This window comes from Saccopteryx leptura, chromosome 4, assembly GCF_036850995.1.
Source record: "Saccopteryx leptura isolate mSacLep1 chromosome 4, mSacLep1_pri_phased_curated, whole genome shotgun sequence".
NCBI lineage: Eukaryota > Metazoa > Chordata > Mammalia > Chiroptera > Emballonuridae > Saccopteryx > Saccopteryx leptura.
In genome coordinates, this window is record NC_089506.1 from 159,492,881 (window position 1) to 159,515,218 (window position 22,338).

The 22,338-nt window shown below is 39.1% G+C and overlaps 1 protein-coding gene and 1 pseudogene across 1 annotated transcript in view; both read right to left on the reverse strand.

Moving 5' to 3' along the window:
* SLCO6A1 (solute carrier organic anion transporter family member 6A1) overlaps positions 1-9,590 on the reverse strand; it is a 109,887-nt gene extending 100,297 nt beyond the window's left edge. Inside the window, exon 1 of the mRNA XM_066381969.1 lies at positions 9,248-9,590. Within this exon, the coding sequence (XP_066238066.1) occupies positions 9,248-9,590 (343 nt within the window). The remainder of the gene's footprint in view (positions 1-9,247) is intronic.
* Positions 9,591-14,563: 4,973 nt separating this feature from the next.
* Positions 14,564-14,684, reverse strand: LOC136404532 (U2 spliceosomal RNA; annotated as a pseudogene).
* Positions 14,685-22,338: the final 7,654 nt, after the last annotated feature.

Consider the following 22,338-nt stretch of genomic DNA (forward strand, 5'->3'; position numbering starts at 1 on the left):
TAATTTACACTAACAAGATGAGTTAAGATGAATATCTATTGTTGCAAGCCTGAAGTTTTTGGTCATGCTGTATGAATTTGTTTAGTTTATGTTAATAATATATGTATGGTGAAGGTCGTTTTTGGTGTATATGTACAGGTGGTGTGGGGTGTGGTTAATGGAGCCTGAGTAGCTGAGGTCGGTCAGTCACACAGATGCTGCACGCCTAAATGACTGATCCTATCCCCAAAATCCTGGACATCAAGGCTCATGTGAGCTTCCTTGCTTAGCTGCTCTTTGCATGTATTCCACACATCGTTGCTGAAAGAATTAAGCATGTCCATGTGTTTTCACTCAGGAACAGACATATGGAAGCTGGGCCCTGGTTTCTTCTATACTTTATCTCATGTGCCTTTTCCCTTTGCTGATTTTAATCTGTATCCTTTCACTCGAATAAATCATAACCACGAGTATAACATCTTTCTCTGAGTCCTAAGACCTTTTTGTGAATCATTCAGTCTGAGTGAGGTCTTAGGGACCGTCAACATAATAGTTAATAAATTTGAAGTTTGTTAAGGCCTCCAAATGACTATTCACTGTGGATTATAATATTTTAATTGAGAAAACACTTTCTAAAAATATGTATCTGAGAAGACACTTTCTAAAAATATGTATCTAAGAAAACACTACTAAATAATATTTCAGTTTTGCTTTTGTACTGAAATATTTAGCCAAAATTCTCTATTAACAGAAACTTTCTTTAACAATACTCTATAAAACCCTGCAAATAAGTTGGCTTTATTTATCATTATGATTTTAAATGTTTTGCCAAACTTAAATGTACAAAGCCATGGGCATCCTTATTTTACTTTCAATATGTGAACATAAATCAATGTGATTTACTATATTAAGAAAATAAACTAACAAACAAAATAGAAATAGACAAAATGATAGAGAACAGACTGACAGCTGTCAGAGGGGAAGAGTGTGTGGAGCTGGATAGAAAAGGTGAAGGAATTAAGGGAAAAAATACCCTCATAGACACAGACAACAGCATGAGGATTACCAGAAGGAAAGGGGGTAGGGAAAGGTAGTAGAGAGTAAAGGATGGATAAATGGTGATGGAAGGAGACTTCTCTTGGGGTGATGAACACACAATACAATATACAGATAATGTATTATAAAATTGTATACCTGAAACCTATATTTTTTATTAACCGGTCATCGCAATAAAATCAATTAAAAAGAAAAAGATAATAAAGAACAAAAAACACATGAATATCAGAATGCAGAAAAAAATTGACAAAAACCAATATACTTCTATAATAAAAACACTCAGTGAACCAAGAATAGGAATAGAAAGCAAGTTCCTCACACTGATAAACTACATATAGACTGGGGCAAAAATAAGTTTACAGTTGTCAGCACACAAAACACAGAGTTTTTCCGTGTAGTATTATTTATTAATTATTATATTATATTCCATACAAACTACTGTAAACTTCTTTTGCCTCACCCTATTTATAAAATTTCTATGACATAATTACAATGTTAATAATAGAATTATCATATGACCCAGCAATTCCACTTCTAGGTATAAACCCCAGAGGGAAAATATATATATTGTTGAGAATATATGTGATGAGATTGTGAATTCAACTGTCATTATAACTCATCAACTCATACAGTTAAATTTTGTGTTTCATTCCCAGAAAAATCAGTTCTATGGTTAAAAAAATAAATGAAGAATTACTTTAAGGCTTTGATGGGAACTTTTAATTCTTGGATCTGATCTGAACTGAGAGTTGAGACCTGAGTTTGACATTTCTCTTCATAAGTGCTTAAGGGCACTGGGGGTGGCAAGATGCCAATGGAGTATGCAGACATTCCAACTTCCACCTCCCAGAATCAAGGTAAATTACAACTTAATTTTAAGAACAATCATCTGGAAAAACCAACTCTGGGCTAAACCAAGAGGAATCTATAACCAAAGAACAATGAAGAAGCCACACTGAGACTGGAAGGAAAAGTGGAAACATGGAGAGGGCTGCCCAGTTCCCAGGAGCAAACAGCAGCCTGGAGGGACTCACGTGGCAGGAGGTGAGTTTAGTGGAGAGGGGAGGGTCCCGGGCCCAGGACCGAAGCCCCAGCCTTAAACCCCAAGCCTAGAAGAGGCATACAGACAGTATTTAGCTACAAGACAAGTCAGGATACTGTTTGCGAGAAAGAAACAGATTTCTCAGACCAAGAATTCATCTTAAAGGGACTGCACAGAAAACCTCTTTCATAACCACTCACCTGGGGCTCCAGGGGACAGGGAGAAATGAGCGGACCAAAGTAGCAGGAAGAGTGTGTAATCTAGGAGGCACAGGGAGAAATACTTTGAGGGACAGCCACCCTAAAACCTGGGCTGAGTCACCCCCAAATCTAAAGTGAATATTTTTCCTGGAACCTGAAATACCAGCAAAGGGAAGCAGATCACCAGCCAAACAGAATCTCCACTGCTGCAGTCAGAGCAAAGAATTGCTTAGAACAGGGGTCCCCAAACTACGGCCCACAGGCCACATGCAGCCCCCGAGGCCATTTATCTGGCCCCTGCCACACTTCCAGAAGGGGCACCTCTTTCACTGGTGGTCAGTGAGAGGAGCACATTGACCATCTCATTAGCCAAAAGCAGGCTCATAGTTCCTATTGAAATACTGGTCAGTTTGTTGATTTAAATTTACTTGTTCTTTATTTTAACTATTGTATTTGTTCCCGTTTTGTTTTTTCACTTTAAAATAAGATATGTGCAGTGTGCATAAGGATTTGTTCATAGTTTTTTTTTGTAGTCCAGCCCTCCAATGGTCTGAGGGACAGTAAACTGGCCCCCTGTGTAAAAAGTTTGGGGACCCCTGGCTTAGAAGCAGGGAGCCATCAGGGATACAGTATTGAGTGCTAAGGTCTGAGCTGCATCGCCACCCTCACACTGCTGAGTGCTTGCCAGAAGGCAGCAGAAGTGGGACATGGGAGATCGGTCCCATCCGTGGGGACGGAAGCCAGGAGCCAGTGGTGGCTGTGGCCCAAGTGCATGAATGCAGTCTTGCCTGCAGGGGTCGGGTGGAAGCTGGGGAACCTGCTCAGGCTTTCAGCCTGGGCACACCAAAGCAGTCCTGAAGCTAGGGGCCAGCCAAGGCTTGCAGCCCAGATGCCCTGAATGCAGACCTGCCCGCAAAGTTGGTGTGATGGCCGGGGGCTGGCCAAGGCTTGCAGATGAGGCACACATGGTCAGTCTTACCCACAAAGGCAAGGCTGAAGCCACAGGAACTGCAGCAGTGGGCCAGCACCAACAATGCCTGTGCTTGAACGCCCAAGGCAGCAGCAGTGGTGAGGGTGAGCCTGTGAACAGACTGCACCTCGGGAACACAAAGGCCACAACCATTGGACTCCTGTGGTCATACCCTTCTGAGGGCTAAAAAGAAAGAAATATATAAAATAATATAAAATGAGAAAGACAGTTGGATAGAATGACAACTGAAGCTAAGGGGCAAGCCACATCCAATACCTTACCTGACCCCTGATTTATAGTACTAAGCCCAACAAGTAGCCACCAATAAGAGGCAGCAGAAAGCAGATTTCAGGGGATCCTGAACACTTAAACAAACATCCTCCAGGCCAAAATGAGATAAAATCCAGCCTAACTAGATATAAACTAGATATTAATAATGGCTCCTAGGCTCAGCAGAGACAGCCACAGGATCTGGATCACCTATTGCTCCAAAATGATAGATAAGGGCCAGTCACAGGCAGCAATCCCCACTGGTCTGAACCAGGCTTTAGCAAAGAAGGACCAGGGAGGGCACATCCAGAGGTCAGATACAGACAGCATCAGTTCAGGAACTAACAACCTTTCTTAGAGTGACATCTTAAGAAAGGGCTCCTCACACCTAACCCAGTTAAGATATAGAAAATGGAAAAGAGGCTCTACTAGTTAAGGAGACCACAACTCGAACAGCCTGCAAACCACAAACAGAAACAATGGGAAGATTGAGGAACGTAAGCCATATGAATCAATAAGAAAAATCCCTGGAGAAAAGATCTGGATGAAATGGAAGTAATCAAATTACTGGATGCAGAGTTTAAAATAATGACTGTTAGGATGCTTAGGAATCTCAAAGCTACAATGGATGGACTTAATGAGCACTAAAATAAAGAAATTGTAAGCATCAAAAAGGACACTGAAATTATTTTTAAAAAAACAGACAGAAATTACAAACACAATATCAGAAATGAAGACTAACTAGAAGAAATAAAAAGCAGGCTGAATGAAGCAGAGGATTGAATCAGTGACTTAGAGGACAAGATAAGCAAAAAGCACAGAAGCAGAACAGCAAAAAGAAAAAGGATCAGAAAGTCTGAGGAAACTCTAAGAGAGCTCTTAGACAACATGAAGAGAAACAATATCCACATATTAGGGGTTCCTAAAGAAGAAGAGAAAGAACAAGGGATAGAGAACCTGTTTGAAGAAATTATAGTTGAAAATTTCCCTGAATTGATGCAGGAAAGAGTCATATAGGTTCAAGAAGCTGAAAGAACCCCATTTAAAAAAGAACTCAAAGAGATCTACACTAAGACACATCATAATCAAAATATCAAAGCTAAGAGATAAAGAAAGAATGCTAAAAGTTGTGAGAGAAAAACAGTCAATCACCTACAGAGGAACCCCCATGAGGATGACATCTGCCTTCTCAATAGAAACACTTGAAGCCAGAAGGGAATGGCAAAAAATATTCAAACTAATGCGGAACAACAGCATACAACCAAGACTTCTTTATCCATCAAGGCTATTGTTTAAAATTGAAGGAGAAATAAAAAGCTTCCCAGACCAAAAAACAAAACAAAACAAAAAAACCCCAAGGAATTCAACACAACCAAACGAATGATTTAAGAAATGTTAAGGGGCCTGCTGTAGACAGAACAAAGCAGGAAAGAAATGTAGTAAAAGAGGAATTTAGATTTAAAGAAAAAAATGGCAATAAACAACTACATATCAATAATAACCTTAATTGCAAATGAATTAAATGCTCCAATCAAAAGACATAGGGTAGCTGCGTGGATAAAAAACAGGACCCATACAGATGCTGTCTACAAGAAACACACCTCAAAACAAAAGATACACATAGACTGAAAGTAAAAGGATGAAAAAAAAATATTTCATGCAAATGGAAATTTTAAAAAAGCTGAAGTAGCAATACTTATATCTGACAAAATAGACTTTAAAACAAAGACTATAGTAAAGGATAAATAAGATCACTACATAATAATAAAGAGAGCAATCCAGGAGGAAGAGATAACCATTATAAATATCTATTCACCTAATATAGGAGCACTTAAATATATAAAGCAGATTTTTATGGATCAAAGATCAGAAGCAATACTATAATAGTAGGGGATTCCCATACCCCACTAATATCTTCAAGAAAGAAAATTACAAAAATACCAGCAGAATTAAGGGATACACTAGATCAACTGGATTTAATAGATATCTTCAGAACCTTTCACACTAAAGCAGCAGAATATACATTCTTTTCAAGTGTTCATGGTGCATTCTCTAGCATAGACCACATGTTAGGGCATAAAATGAGCCTCATCAAATTTAAGAAAATTGAAATCATATCTTCTGGGATTACTCTTGATATCAATTCCATAATAGTCTGGATCCAATCAAGAGAGAGAAACTACACAGTAATTTGAACAAAGTCATTTTGATATAAAGAATGATTAATTATAACAGAGGATAAAGTAAGGAATTAGGTAGTAAGAAGTAAAGAGAATGCTAAAGAATATAGAAATAGACAGTATAAGGAGAAACCATTTTCCCTAGGGAAGTGTACTTACTTAAGGGCTAAAATTCAGACCTGTTGAAGAGGGTACAACAAAATTTTGGCAAAATGATTCCAACAACATATAAAAAAAGATAATAATTCAGTAATAAGAGCTTATCCCAGGAATTCAAGTTTGGTGAAATAGCTAAAAATAAAAGAGTGCAAACTACGATATTAATAGAAAAAAATTAAGGGCATATAATGTCTCAGGAAATACAGGAAAAAAAAATTTGATAAAATTCAACACATTCCTGTGGCACATATACACTATGGAATACTACTCAGCCATAAGAAATGATGACATCGGATCATTTACAGCAAAATGGTGGGATCTTGATAACATTATACGGAGTGAAATAAGTAAATCAGAAAAAAACAAGAACTACATGATTCCATACATTGGTGGAATATAAAAACGAGACTAAGAGACATGGACAAGAGTGTGGTGGTTACCAGGGGTGGGGGGAGGGAGGACATGGGAGGGAGGGAGGGAGAGAGTTAGGGGGAGGGGGAGGGGCACAGAGAACTAGATAGAGGGAGGCAGAGGACAATCTGACCTTGGGCGAGGGGTATGCAACATAATTTAATGACAAAATAACCTAGACATGTTTTCTTTGAATATATGTACCCTGATTTATTAATGTCATCCCATTATCATTAATAAAAATTTATTAAAAAAAAATTCAACACAAATTCATGATAAAAATTCTCAACTAACTAAGAATAAAAGAAAACACCTGCAAACTGATAAATGGCATCTACAAAAATCTATAGTTAACATACTTAATGATGAAAAGTTAAATGATTTCTACCTACAATCAGAAAAAATAAGTGAACTCTTTTTTTCAAATTTCTATTCAATATTGTACTGGAGGTCTTAACCAGTGTAACAAAGCAAGAAAAAGAAAAAGCATATATATTAGAAAGAAAGAAGTAAAACTATCCTGATTCACAGGTGACATGATCATGCATGTAAAAAATCCTAAGGAATCTGCCAAAAGACTCCTGTAACTAATAAGTTAATTTATCTAAGTTGTAGAATAGAAGACATAAATAAATAAAAGGATATTCCATGATCAGACATCAAAACACTCAATGTTATTAAGATGTCAATTTTCTTCAAATTTATAGAATCAAAAAACAATCCCAATTAAAATCCCAGTAAATTTTTACAGAAATCAACCAATTAGTTTTAAAATTAAAGTAAAAAGGCAAAGTATCTAGAATAGCCAAAACAACTTTCCCAAAAAACAAAGTCAGAAGAACACCTGATTTTAATATATATATATAATAAAGCCACAGTACTAGTACAACATAATATTTGCATAAATATATATATATAGTACAGTACTACGTCAGTAGAATAGAATACAGAGGCTAGAAATAGACTCAGAGAAAGATCAGAATTTCAACAAAAGTGCCAAAATAATTTTATGGGATGAATAAAAGTCTTTTCAATAATGCTGTGTTGGTCAAATAAGTTTGTAAAATATGATTATTATGTTTGCTTGCTTATAGTTTGCATTGGGGGCTGGGCAGTGTCAGGTATATGTGGGTCTGCGAAATTGCAAATTACCTCCCTGCTTGGGAAGGGCCATTGTTTTGCTGATGTTTGCTGGAGGAGAGGGTTTTGCACCAGAAAGTTTTGAAAAGAAAGCAGAAGAAGAAGGAAAGAAAGAAGCCATGTCTGCAGAGTGAGAGGAGAGAATGCAGAGTGCTGAAGAAGAAGCCATGTTGGCAGGGAGGAGGTGTGCATATGGGAAACCAGAGGTGAGGGGCTTTTGTGAGCTCTGCTGAGACTGGTGGGGCCTTTGATTCTAGGAGAAACTGGAAAAGATTCGCCCGGTTGTGGAACTTGGAGAATGTGTCAGTGGCCTTTGGAGCCCTGAGTGGAAGGGAAGTGTTTTCCCTCTGTGTGTTGCCCGTTGGCTGATGCGAGACTTTAATAAAGGAATGGCCCACCATTCTTTGGCTCCACTGTTTCTTTACTGTTTGTCTGAATTCAATGGGAACTTGCATCTGTATGGCCGCAATGGCCATGACTACTGGCCATACATGCTGTAATAAAGGTTCTATATGGGAAGAAAAATGAACTTTGACCCTTTCCACACACACACACACACTCATTCAAAATTGATCAGAGACCTAAACATAAGAATTAAACCATAAAACTTCTAGAAGACAACCAAGTAGAAAACCTTTATGACATTGACTTAAGCAATACTTTTTTTGGATAGAAACCTAAAAGAATAAACCATTTAAAAATGAACAAATTTGACTTCAACAAAGCTGAAACCTGTTTTCATAAAAAAAGACACAGGTAAAAAAATGAAAAGACAAACCACAAATTTGGGAGAGAAAAAGAGGGAAATAGGCAGACACGTAGGCATGCATGCATGCATGGTCTGTGTCTGGTCATAAGGAAACAATAAACAAAGATTGAAGTTCAACATAAAGAATGAAAAACATGTATACTCTAAGACTTGCATGTACATAATTTGAATTTTGATTCTTATAGAGAAATCCACCTCTTAAATTCACACAGGAGTTCCCTGGCTGGTTGGCTCATCAGTAGAGCATCGGCCAGGTGTGTGGAAGTCCTGGGTTTGATTCCCAGTCATGGCACACAGGAGAAGCACCCATCTGCTTCTCCACCCTTCCCCCTCTCCTTTCTCTCTGTACCTCTCATCCTCTCCTGCAGTCAAGGCTCCATTGGAGCAAAGCTGGTCTGGGCGCTGAGGAGGGCTCCATGGCCTCTGCCTCAGGTGCTAGAATGGCTTCTGCCTAAAGGGAGCAATGCTCCAGATGGGCCGAGCATCACCCCCTGGTGGGCATGCCGGGTGGTTCCCGGTTAGGCGCATGTGGGAGTCTGTCTGACTGCCTCCCTACCGCTAACTTCAGAAAAATACAAAAAAAAAAAAAAAAAAAATCACACCAGAGAAAACAAGATCCAGGCAGGAAATGGTTTCGCCAACGTGCCTCGAACTTGTGGGCAGAAGCAGAAACAACCTGGTGGTCACAGATATTACTTTCAACTTTATTTAATCCCCCAAGTGATTCAACCCTGAGCTTCTCAGGGTTGGTGACCACACAACAATAATGATTCAACACTGTTCCTTCCAGGTATCTGGAGGCTAGACCCTTATGGCTTACACTGTAAGAGGTAACTAACTGCCAATGACATGTTTGATGACGGAAGCCCAAAATCATGCAGCTGCCCGGCTGCCTGTTTAACCGGCTTTCATCTTCTTCATTCATACCTTGACAACGTTTGAGAAGGCAGCTTCCTCAAGCTGGACCACCTGGTCCTTCCACTGCCTTCTCCACCTGGACAACCACTGGGCAGGCCCCTGCTGCCTTCCCCAGAACTATACCTCCACCCCCACCCACCCCCTCAAGCTCACCTTGAGCGAGCTGCAGGGTGCAGAACAAAGTCTGGAAGCAGCGGATGTCATTAAAACGCTGACAGTAGGGAATAACAATGCAGCCTAAGCCACAGGGCTTCTCCAAACTTTGATTCTGTTTTTCCGCCTTCTTGGTGGTAACAGGGGGTGTGACCTCAGTCTTGTGCTTTCTCTTTTTTTGGGTCCTGTGCAAGTTCATCAGGACAGCTGTAAGCGCCTTTACATACTGGGATTTTCTCCTGGCCAGCGTGCGGTCCGCGAGTATTTTGCTCTGGGGAGGCTGGTCTTCCGCTGTCTGAGCCTGAGTGGCCTGGGGCTCCCCCACCACCCGGGCTTCCCGCATGGCTGCGCCGGCGCCTGCGGGGCGGGGCGAGGCTCAGGCTAGGCCAGCACTTCAGGCTGTGCGGCCTGTCTCTTGTCGCTGTCACTCTCAGTCGCAGCTGCGGCCTGCTCTGCCCGCCCCAACTGACCAGCCGGCGGGCGTGGACGTTGGGAAATTGACGCCTGCAGCCCACGTCTCTAGAGGGAACGTTCCTTCTGGGGCTGGAGACAAACGTCCCGAGAAATTGACAGTTGCTCTGAGACCTTTCAGGGCTATTTCCTTTTTGTTTCCAAGAGGGAAATACATACATACATACATACATACATACATACATACATACATACATACATACATAAAAAGCTAGTACTACCGGATTCTGGTGGATTTTGCTAACTGTTAGCTGAGAGGAAGCCACCAGTGTAACTTTAATGGTTGTCTTCTCCTTAGGAAGCAATGAGAGAGAAACGTGCAAAGATGGGACTGTGGAACTGTCTTCCAAGTCCCCCTGACTTTACTTTAGTATAGTGTTCAAGCTGGATAATCTCACTGAAAACAATCTGGAAATTGTTGGAGGGGGAAAAGAAATCAGAAGACAGGCAGAAGACACTTCTATCACAGTTGGAGAAACCATCAAAGATCATGAAAGTGTTTCCATCATAAGAAAAAAGAATTGTAAGGTGGTAGATATTGACTAACTTTATTGTAATTTTTTTGCAATATATATATATATCAAATCATTATGTTGTATATATAAAACTAATACAATGTTATGTGTCAATTATGTCTCAATAAAACTGGTGGTGGGGGATTAAAGAAATAATACAAAGTCTGTACAAACCCTTCCAGAAACTAGAAAAGCAAAAAACAGTATAGTAACTGCAAAGAGAAGCAGAGGGAATTATAAAAACTGTTCCTACATATGTCCATAATACTGCTTAAGAAAATAGCCTGACCAGGTGGTGGTGCAGTGGATAGAGCAGCAGACTGGGATGCAGAGGACCCAGGTTTAAAACCCTGAAGTTGCCAGCTTAAGAGCGGGGTCATTGGTTTGAGTGGGGAATCATAGACATGAGTCCATGGTTGCTGGCTTAAAGCCAAAGGTCACTCACTGGCTTGAGCCCAAGGTCTCTGGCTTGAGCAAGGGGTCACTCACTCTGCTGGAGCCCCGCAGTCAGGGGACATATGAGAAAGCAGTTGAACAACTAAGGAGCCGCAATGAAGAATTGATGCTTCTCATCTCTCTCTCTCTCTCTCTCTCTCCTATCTATCCTTATCTGTCCATTTCTCTCTCTGTCTCTGTCAAAAAAAAAAAAAAAAAAAAAGGAAAAAAAATCCAGGTCCTGACTAGATTAGACCATCATCAGTTGATTAGACCATTATCCCGATACACGAAGGTTGCAGGTTCGATCCACAGTCAGGACACACACAAGAATCAAGAATCAACCAATGAATGCATAAATAAATGGAACAACAAATCAATGCCTCTCTCTCTCCAAAATCAATCAATAAATAAAAATTTAAAAAAGAAATCCAACTGTTCTTACAGTTATATTACTAATATTTCCAAACTGTAGGGATAATTTAATGTAGAATGAAGCTGCTTATGTCAAGATTTCACTATAACTCAATAACATTCTGTTCTTGCAGAAAATTAGGGAGCTAGGAGAGCATATGATTTTTCTAGTTCAGTAAATTAAAAATGTTTAAACACCTACAATAAAAAATATACTTTACACTGTGACTCAGTACTCACATATACACACCCATAATGTCTATATTGTATATGTGTGCATGTATGTGTATGATTTAAACACACACACACACACACACACACACACACGTTACTTGTATACAGTGTGTCCTTAAAGTCATGGTGCACTGTTGATCTGTCACAGGAAAACAAAAAAAAGACGATAGAAATGTGATATCTGCACCAAATAAAAGGAAAACCCTCCCAATTTCTGTAGGATGATGTGGCAGCATCTGCGCATGTGCAGATGATGACGTAACACCGTGTATACAGCAGAGCAGCCCACGGCCATGCCAGTCGGGATGTGGAAGGTACAGAGGAAAGTTCAGTGTGTTCTGTGGCTTGCTAAATTTGAATCCATGACCAAAGTGCAACGTGAATATTGCCACGTTTATAACAAAGCGCTACCACATAGGAATAACATTACTCGGTGGGATAAGCAGTAGAAGGAAACCGGCAGTTTGGTGGAGAAACCCCATTCTGGTAGGCCATCAGTCAGTGACGAGTCTGTAGAGGCTATACAGGATAGCTACCTAAAGAGCCCTAAAAAGTCTGTGCGTGAGCCCACATCGAACTGCACTGAACAGGTATGAAACTGGGAGAGTTTTCCTTTTATTTGGTGCAGATTTCACATTTCTATCATCTTTTGTTGCTTTCCTGTGACCGGTCAAAAGTGCACCATGACTTTACAGACACACTGTATATAACAAAAAATACTCATAAAATACATCATTAATTTACTTTTTAATATTTGTAGCAAATTTTTAAATGAAAAACACAGGCCTAGAATATTTTTCTTTCTCCTAATCAAATGATTCAACACACTAATTGATGTTCTGCAGACCTGACACAACTGCGGCACAGTAACACTCTAGTGGACACAATTTTCATTTAGGTTTTAGGCTATGACAGCTAAGTTAGTATTTCTAGACAGCATTTTTAAAATTCATTAGTGTTTTCTTGCATGTTTTATTAAAATAATTATTACATATTCATTTTTAACTTTCTTATCTCTCAGAGTTTTTGTCAATGTTGTTCATGACAGGTTGATAGACTTTTATATAACATCTAGTGGGAATAAATGGATAAGTGTAAAGTGCTGAAAGAGAAATTAATGTGTCAGAGAAACACTTCAAATACCCATTGATACATTATTAGTGCAAACAATAGCTGTGGTAAACAAACTAGGGCTTAAAGTATTATGGCAATAATGCAGGTTCTAAGCTGGCAAAAAAGGCTTCTAGCACAGTGCAGGCTGCAGGGCAGAAGTTTAATAAATCATTGCTTGTATTACGAGGCTGTCAGATACGTTTTAATATTCAATCTTTTGAGCAGTTAAAAGTTAATTCTCCTACTCTTCAAATTTCCTTCAGTACTATATATATTTTTTTCTTCATCTCTTTTCCATGAAAGTAGTAAGAACTGTCCAGTGTTCATTTATAGATGGTTAATAGTTGAGAACCTGTACGAAACAAATTGTAAATGGGATCTCACTGACAAACATTACTGGTGAAATACTATCAGAATGACTCTTGATTTTATCCTACCTTAATCCATTGCATGTATTTGGAGAGATATTTACTAATTGATATTAATTACACACTCAGTATTTTGTTGGCTCATAATTGCTTGAAACTTCATAAGCCTCAGCAAATTTCCAACAATTCTATAGTCTCCTTCAGCTCACTGGCTAAACCAGAAATATATAACCTTGACTTCATATAAAAAATGCTTTGATACTTAAAAAAATCTTAATAACAGGTCACATGCCAGGCCAATTAATTCAGAATATCTGGTTTGTAAGATTCAAGGATTATGATTTTTAAGATTCCCCAGTGATTCCCATATGCTGCCAGATTGCTCTCCTTTTTTCCTTTCCTTTAGTTTTTCCTCTGCCTTTTCTGGATCATTTTTCATTTCATAATAATCATCTTTGCAGAGAGAGAATCTAGCCATTCAGTTCCAGAAGCTCAAGATAAATCCAGGGGCTGTGCAGATTAGGAGGTGTTAAATTCATCTTTATTATATCAAAAGTCCCAGGATTTTTGGATAAGAAGCTTTCTCTTTTCTCTCTCTAACAAAAGGAGTAGCATAGATCACAGGCTAATCACAAAAGGCAATTCTTTAATTAAACTAAAATTTAAAAATAAAAATTTTATTCCTAGTTTAGTGAGTTTTGAGGTTAACTGGTCAGACCTTTGTCATCTTTCTTTATTTTGAGGATAAATACTATCATATTTTCTATTTTTCATAACTTTTTGAAAATGGTAGGAGTACATTTTTGAATTAAGATTATTTTTGTACTTCTTTTCATGCAATATTTGATCATTTTCTGATATTTTGTATTTAATTCCAAAAAACTGTTCTATTATTTCAAGTAGGTCATAATGGTATTAAACATACTCAGAAATATGTTAGGAGACTTTGGCTAGAAATAAATGACAAAGATTTGCTCAAATGTCTAAAGGTTTGCAAACTAGACTCCCACCTACGCCATACCAAACGTGTTCCAAAGGAGAAAGAGAAGTCTGAGGGTTTTCTAGGAAAAGGAACATGCTTGAGAAGAATCAGTTTTGCATTCACAGCCCCTGGATTGGTGGTCCATATAGTAGTCAGCAGGTGTCAATGGAACATTTCTTTGTGAAGTCATTTAGATGGTTAACTAAAGGTTTGATCTTTGTCCATGCAGTAACACATAACACACTTATGTGCATCCAAGTATTGACACAGAGCAAAGTTTCAAGGTTTTAGTTCCCAGAGCCAGTTTAAACTAGGATTATCATATCATTTCCTTATGCCTCAACTCACTTGCAGTGAACAATTCAGCAGCTTGACCACATGACTCCATTTTATTTGTCCACTCTATTCTCAATGGTAAATTATAAAAATAAATACTACCAGTTAGGGCTACTCAAATAGAACATTAACAGTAGTACCGTGCAAGTAAAACTGGTTTCTCATGAGAGAGAAGGAATTTTAGCTAGTGATTGGGAAGCTCTTTTCCTATGATTAAGATGTTTTCATTGTAGAGTCTTGGCTTACAAACAGGGTTTCTCTTGTTTGTTTGGTTGGATTTTTTTTTAAAAAAGGAAGCCTGTTCAGAAGTTTGTATAAGAATTGTGTATTTGGGCAAAAGCCTATTTCACATTTCTGTGTCACTGTTTTCATAACAGTTATTACATAATAAATTAAATATAATATAAATTTTAAAACAAGCTAACAGAAACAATTAAAAATCAAACCAGTTTGTTTTTCATCCTCCTCAAAGCTCAAACTGGATTCCATAATAGTAAATAAACATCAAAATTTTAAATTGATAATAACAGATACTACACTTGATCTTAGCCAAAAGGCCGAGAAGTGACAAATGTCAAATCTTTAAATAAGCATAATATATGCTTCAACTAAATATCCAGCATTGTAGTCAAATAATATATTAAATTGATTAAAAAATAGTTATGTGTAAAATATACTACATTTGCAATCAGAGACCTAACTCAGGATTCCCCTTTCATACTTATTAACTTAATGTCTTTGACAAGTCACTTAAACTCTCTCAACTCAAGGATCCTATTTATAAAATGGAGATTCTCCCTACCTTATTTTATATGGTAGTTATGAAGGTGACAATATAAATTAAAATGAATTAAAACTAAAAAATATATCATTTTTCATTTAAAATAAATTTGAAAATAAAAATTTAAATAACTTAAATTTTAAAATAAAAAGTACATTAGCAAAAATAACCACAGTTCTTTTCTCCAACGTTTATGGCTTGGATTTACTTCTAGTTTAAAATAGAGTCTCATTATTTCCCACACTAAAATCCTAGAAGGTAAACTGCTTTGTTAGCATGTCTTCATTTCTAGAATCTAGGATAACTTGTTTAATTTTCAAAACTGAAACAAAGGAGGAAGTGAAAAAGAAAAATGCAATTTGTTGTGTGCCTACTTTCAATCTCCATACTAGATATTTAACTAAAATTTTACTCGGTGTTTCAAACATACAGGCCCAGGCCTGGCCTGTGGTGGCGCAGTGGATAAAGCATCGATCTGGAAATGCTGAGGTCGCCGGTTCGAAACCCTGGGCTTGCCTGGTCAAGGCACATATGGGAGTTGATGCTTCCAGCTCCTCCCCCCTTCTCTCTCTTTGTCTCTCCCTATCCTCTCTAAAATGAATAAGAAAAAAAATTAAAAATTACACTTTAAAAAAAAAAACATACAGGCCTAGGGAAGGTAAGCCCTTGCTTAGAATAATACATTGATAAGGAGGGAGGTATTTAGGGGTTCTTGACCAAGAGCAATTTTGTCTCCCAGGGGTCATTTGGCAATATCTAGATACATTTTTTTACTCGTTGCAACTCTAGGTGCAGGAGGCTGCTCAATTTCCTACAATGCACAGGAGCAGCACCCACAATAATTATCTAGCTCTAAGTGTCAATAGTGCCAAGATTGAAAAGTCCTGGTCAAAACTCATCCTCCTTCTACATGTAATATTGAAAATGAAAGTTGTTTCTAGGTTTAAATATTCCACAATATTCAGCTCTCACAGATGTACCAGCTTCAATCTAAGGTGTAGTCTCTCTGTGTTCTGAATATACCTGGGAAGCTCCATTTCAGATCTCACTAAATTATCTTTTCTTTTAATCAATAAAGGAGATTTCTGGGAAAAAATCATGCTAATTCATTCAAGAAAAATGACTCAGGTTCAGAAAGAAGTGATGATTCTAAAAGAGAAGGTAGGTCTATTACGCAGATGGTGCCCTGGCTCTTCTCCCTCACCCACACTGACTATCATTGTACCCTAGGGAGAGGAATGTGAGCAAATGCTAAAGGAGCTTTCTCATGAAACCCTCTTTATAGCCCTGAGAAGCTCTATAATAGCTCTACAATAGTATAACATTAAAGAGAAGAAAGACTACTATTCCCATTTGAGTTTCTTCTTGGAGCATGATGCGGATATAAGAATAAGAACAGTGTTATACCTAAGTTTGCACCAGATAAGACTTCATATTTGAAAACAGACCATACTCTTGCTTAATAGTGTTAGAGGATTTTTAGCTTCAAAATACTTTAATGGAGTTTTGGCAGCCAACAATAAGTCTAGAGCTAGGGAAAAAGAAAAGACCAATCTTTTTGTATTACTTGACTCTGTGAATGGCACCAACATCCACTTAGTCTTGGTCAGAAGTCATGGTAGTCATCCTTTATTTTTTCATCTTCCTAACTCCTTGGTACATTCTCAGATCCAGTGATAGAATAGAATTTCCACTATTGCAATCTATTTATCTATTTTACTCACTGAGACACAATGTAATATTTTATTTGAATAAAGGATCTAATAGTTCAAAAACTGTTTTGAAACTTTGGATTTTTAGAATTGAATCTGCAAGACTTTCCATGGTCTGACTGCTGCATTTGACTGACTTGACCATGGCTTCCTTGGTCTTCATGTTCCAGCTACTTTCAGTTCATTGTGACTCCCGTAACACTTCATGCTACCATTTCACTTTGACCATACTGATGTCCATTAAAGCAAGCATCTCATTGTATTTGTGTGTATGTACATATATGTCTGTGTGTCTGTATCCTCATCAAACTGAAAGTGTCTTGAGAGCACAGTGCTCAGCACTTTGAAGAATTTAATTAATACTGATTATCAACTAATCTAATTAATCAACTGATGAATCATTTAAAAGTGGATGCTACACAATGTCTGAAAAATCAAAGACAACGACCCATGCAATGTATAAGTAATAGTTTAGGAAAATTTTACTCTGGCTGGGTAGCTCAGTTGGTTAGAGCATTGACTCAGTACACTAAGATTGTAGGTTCTATCCCCCAGTCAGGGCACATACAAGAATCAACCAATGAATGCATAGATAACTGGAACAACAAATCAATATTTCTGTCTCTCTCTCTGAAATAAATCAATAATTTTTTAAAATGTTAATATTTTGAGAAATTTTTAAGGAAGCATATTTGAACATATACTGAGGTAAAGACGAAAGCAGAGAAATATTTTCCTTGGATTGGTTTACCCTGGGAAAACTATGCAGAGAAAAAAGAATATGCTATGAACAAAAGAGTTTACAAGAAGTATTTTTAGCTATAAATATTAGACTCCCAAGTTGTAATAACATTTTACCCTATTAATACCTGCATATTTCTAGGTTCTGAACTGCATGGCTGACTTGGGTAGCTCTAGTTAGTACCTTACCAAGGAAACTGAGAGAGAATCTTCCTTCTTCTGATTCTGATTTGTTCCTTATTTACCTTTGTCTTGTTTCCAAGATTATTTGAGTAAATCTTTATGCAAGGAGACAACTATATGGCTGTGTAGTCATATTTTAAATGCCCCTAAATGCTTAAAATCTACATGGAGGAAAAAAATTATTCCCTTAAAAAAGAAAGTCTGGAAATCACTGAAGCAAGCAGCAGGTGACAGTTGTAAAATATGTCGCTTTCACTAGAAGAGAGAGAACGGGCACAAAGGTCAGAACAACCACACCCAGAGTATTGTTTATGAACATAACTGCATCCACAAGGAAAAAATGCACGTCCTCCTAGGGGAAGTCCTGTCCATGTAAACTGTGCTTTTTTGTGGTGGTTGTTCTGATCACAATTTTTTAAGTCCAAAGAAGAATCAGAAAGAAGAAATAAGTAGTCCCACACTAACACTTTTAATCTGAGCCAGAAATGAGACCTTTGACATGTTTAAATCTCTAAGAAAAAAAAGTTATAGAGCAGGGCTGTCCAGTAGAAATGTCAGCACATATGGAATTTAAATTTTTATAGTACCTACCATAAAAAAATAAAAGGAAACAGGTAAAATTAACTTGATATTTTATTTAACCAAATATGTCTAAAATAAAATCATTTCAACATGCAATCAATATTTTAAATCATTAATTTTAATGAGATAGTTTGCATTTTTTATTCTTACTTAGTCTTCATTCAGTATTGAGAGTATATTTTAGACTTACAACACACCTCAGTTTGGACTATTCACATTGCTAGTGCTCAATAGCCACATGTCGCTGGTGGCTACCACAAAAGAGAATGCAGTTAATTACAGAGGCTCCTTTTACTTCTAAAAAGTTAAATATATGAGTCATCTGGGAAATTAATTTTGTTAAATCACAAAATTAATAACAACTCTTTTAACTATTAATTACTTAACTGATGTCCTGGTGTTCTATATCTTACATAATTTTCTATATATTTCCATTTTTATAATAAATTTGTTTTTTAAAGCCAAGCTTTATGACTTAGTTGTGTCTTTTTAAATATTAGCATATATTCAAATGGAGAATGTCTAACACACAGTTTTTATTACAGAATGCAGGGCATTGCCATCCATCTACAAGAATTGTAGTCTAAGTATTTAAGAAGAAATAGTGGATCATTGTGTGCCTTGTATATTTACCCTTAGCTTTTTGTTGTTGAGTATCACACTCAACAATCAATATTGGCTGTCTTTACATAAAGAAATAAATTCTGTATTGAATTCCACTTAGTGAGTTAACTATAATTTATTTAACTGGTCCCTGGCCAGTTGGCTCAGTGGATAGAGTGCAGGACCAGCATGTGGGCATCCTGGGTTTGATCCCCCATCAGGGCACATAAGAGAAATGGCTATCTGCTCCTTTCCTATCCTTCTCTCTCTTCTCTCTCTCTTTCCCTGCCACAGCCAATGGATCATTTGTTTCAAGCATTGTCCTGGGCACTGAGGATAGCTCCGTTGGTCTGTTGGTCTGAGCATCGGCCCCAAATAGGGGTTGCCAGGTATATCTTGGTTGGGGCGCATGAAAAAGTCTATCTCTATATCTCCCGTCCTCTCACTTAAAAATATTTTTTTTATTTAACTGTTTCCATATTGATGGTATTGGCTTGTTTCCAATTTGTGCCCTGATAATACTGAACCGATTATCTTAATATGTAGATTACTTTTCTGAAATACAAATCACTGACTTAAAATAGCTTTTAATAGAAAATATAATTAGAGTTATGAAATATATCCGAAATTTGAAATTGCTAAATGCAAACATCTTAAGCTTCTTAGGTTACTAAACTTATCAGGAAGTGCTTTGGTTGGTAGCTATATTTCAATGCCTATATAGAAATTTTATGTAATAGTCACTGTTAACTTCTAGAAAACATGCAAATGATTTTAATATCTATACTTTTGGAGATTCAAAATCGTAAGAAATATTGAGACTAGGTTGAACTGAACAATAAATGTGTAAGAGGTTCTGTTAAATATCCTCCACATAATATCAATTTCAGCTAAACATGCATGTAGGAAGAACTACTCTCTAGCAGGGGTCCCCAAACTTTTTTACACAGAGGGCCAGTTCACTGTCCCTCAGACCATTGGAGGGCGGCCACATACAATGCTCCTCTCACTGACCACCAATGAAAGAAGTGCCCCTTCCGGAAGTGCAAGTGCGTCAGGGGGCGGATAAATGGCCTCAGGGGGCCTCATGCGGCCCTCCGATGGTAGTTTGGGGATGCCTTCAAAGTAACCTATTGAGAGTAATTCAGCTAACTCTCTTTAACAAATAAGTCAATAAAGCAGGTAAACAACATGATGATACAAATTAATGTAGTTTAATACAAGACTGACCTCAACAATTAAGGAATACAGAAATGTGTACCTTTAGTAAATGATCTTTGTTTGCTTACCTGCTCTACGAAATTATTCTTGCTTCCTCACTGAGAGGAGTTAATCTTGCTACAGATTTTTTTGGGGTTTTTTTGTTTGTTTTTGTTTTTTTACAGAGACAGAGAGAGAGTCAAAGAGAAGAATAGACAGGGACAGACAGGAACGAAGAGAGATGAGAAGCATCAATCATCAGTTTTTCGTTGCGATACTTTAGTTGTTCATTGATCGCTTTCTCATATGTGCCTTGACTGTGGGTCTTCAGCAGACCGAGCAACCCCTTGCTCCAGCCAGTGACCTTGGGTTCAAGTTGGTGAGCTTTGCTCAAACCAGATGAGCTGCGCTCAGGCTGGCGACCTCTCCAACCTGGGTCCTCCGCATCCCAGTCTGATGTTCTATCCACTGCGCCACCGCCTGGTCAGGCTGCTACAGTTTCTAATGTGCAGCCTACCACAATTATGTAGCCAAGCAATACATATTCTACACAAGAAATAAGATCTACAGCTTCTAGGCTAAAAATGACCGCAATATACTACTAAAAATAGTTAAAATGTGAGTGTTATAAATGCTACTTTTTTCAATAACTACAGGCTTTTTTTTTCTTTTTTTTCCTTTTCTCGAATGTAAAAATAAAAAAAAAAACGCGACGGGGACGCGGGAGCCGCGCCCAACGCACAGCACACGCACGCAGGCAGGAGCGGGCGCCGCCAGCCCGGGACACGCAGGCCAGGCCCTGCGGGACCCTCCCCCGACTTAGAGAGGGGAGGCACAGGCCGCATGGCCCGCCCACCCGCGCCCCGGGAAGGGCGAGAGGGGGGCCAGCGGAGGAGAGGGGACCATGCCCAACCAGACTCCTCCAGGTAGCTTACAAGAAACTACGCGCTCTGGAGGGGCGGCGATTGGGGGGTCCGGTACCCCAAGGCTCCCTCACGGATCGCTAGAGAAGGCTTTCTCACTGGGGCGCATCGCCCCTAAACCCAGGCACCGAGACCCCGTCGGGCCCCGCCGAGGTGGAAGTCCGGGAGCAAGAGGGCAGGGTGGGCAGGGGCGCCAAAGGGAGGCCCACAGCAACCCAGAAGGCGCTCAACGCTGGCCGCTCGCGGCTGCTCGGCCCTCGCAGGCTGCGACACGACACGGGTATTCGCCCACGGGAGCGGCACGGGCCTCCCCCACAGACCACGCGGCCGGGTGGCAACGACTGGGGCGTGCCACTCTCGTCCCCGCGTTTTCTCCCCACACTGCGCCTCCTTCGAGGCTCCGCCCGGACACAACCCACCGGCCGCGGTGAAACCTACAGGCAGCGACAACGCCAGCTCGGCCTCGGGCAGCTGACCGACAACCCGGAGCGCTCCAGGGGCACCGCCCAAGGCCAGGCGAAACGCGGCCGCGCCCAACCCGGGGTTGAGCTCGTGACGGGGCAGCGCGACGGGCCCTCCTACGACGCGTGGAGAGCCCGCTCAACGACGCACAGCCAGAGAGGCCGAGGGCAGAGAGTGTCTGTCGCGTCAGGAGACCACGACCCCCCCGCCGCCCACGCCACAAGGCGGAGAGAGCGAGAGGGCCGAGGTCGGGCCAGATTCCGCAACCTTCTCTCTCTTTTCTCAGCCATCACCACCGTCAGGCAGGGAGGGCGAGGAGAGGAGAGGGGCCCACAGGGCAGAGCGAGAAGAGCGGTCCCATTCACCAGGAATGCCCGTACGGGCCGGCACCGCTTAGGCCGGGCCGGAAGAGCACGACGCCACCACATCAATCAATAACTACATCAATCAATAACTACAGGCTTTAACTGAACTTTATTTTTTGGCTTCCCACATGTCTCCTTAGTTAATTGAAATTAGAAGTTTAAGCAAAGGATAAATGAAATGCTAAGTAATCTCAAAACCCAAAGAAAAACAAAAGTGGATGTGAAAGTAAATAAAGCAAAATTTGGATATAGCTCCTCTGCTTACTTATGAACTTGGTTAAGTCTTTTATATATTCTGACTTTTTGGTCCTCATTTGTAAAATGAGAATAATAAACCATTTGAAAGATTATTCTGGGGATTACAAGTAATATACTAAAAGTGTCTAGCATGGTTCCTGGCATGCAGTAGATACTCAAAAAAGGTAATTATTTATCAACGTATTAGAATCATAAACTTTTATATTAAAAAATACCTACAGTGTGTAGCCCTCTACAAGGTAGACCCTCAACCAATGAATAGAAGTCAAATAAATAGAAGGCAGAAATATATTAACAGATGGTCTCACAAAAGGCTATATAGAGAGACAACAATTGAGATTATCCTTAATGAACTGGGAAACATTAAAAAAATAATAATGCTTGCAAGAAGCTAACAGCCTAAATCGATATTT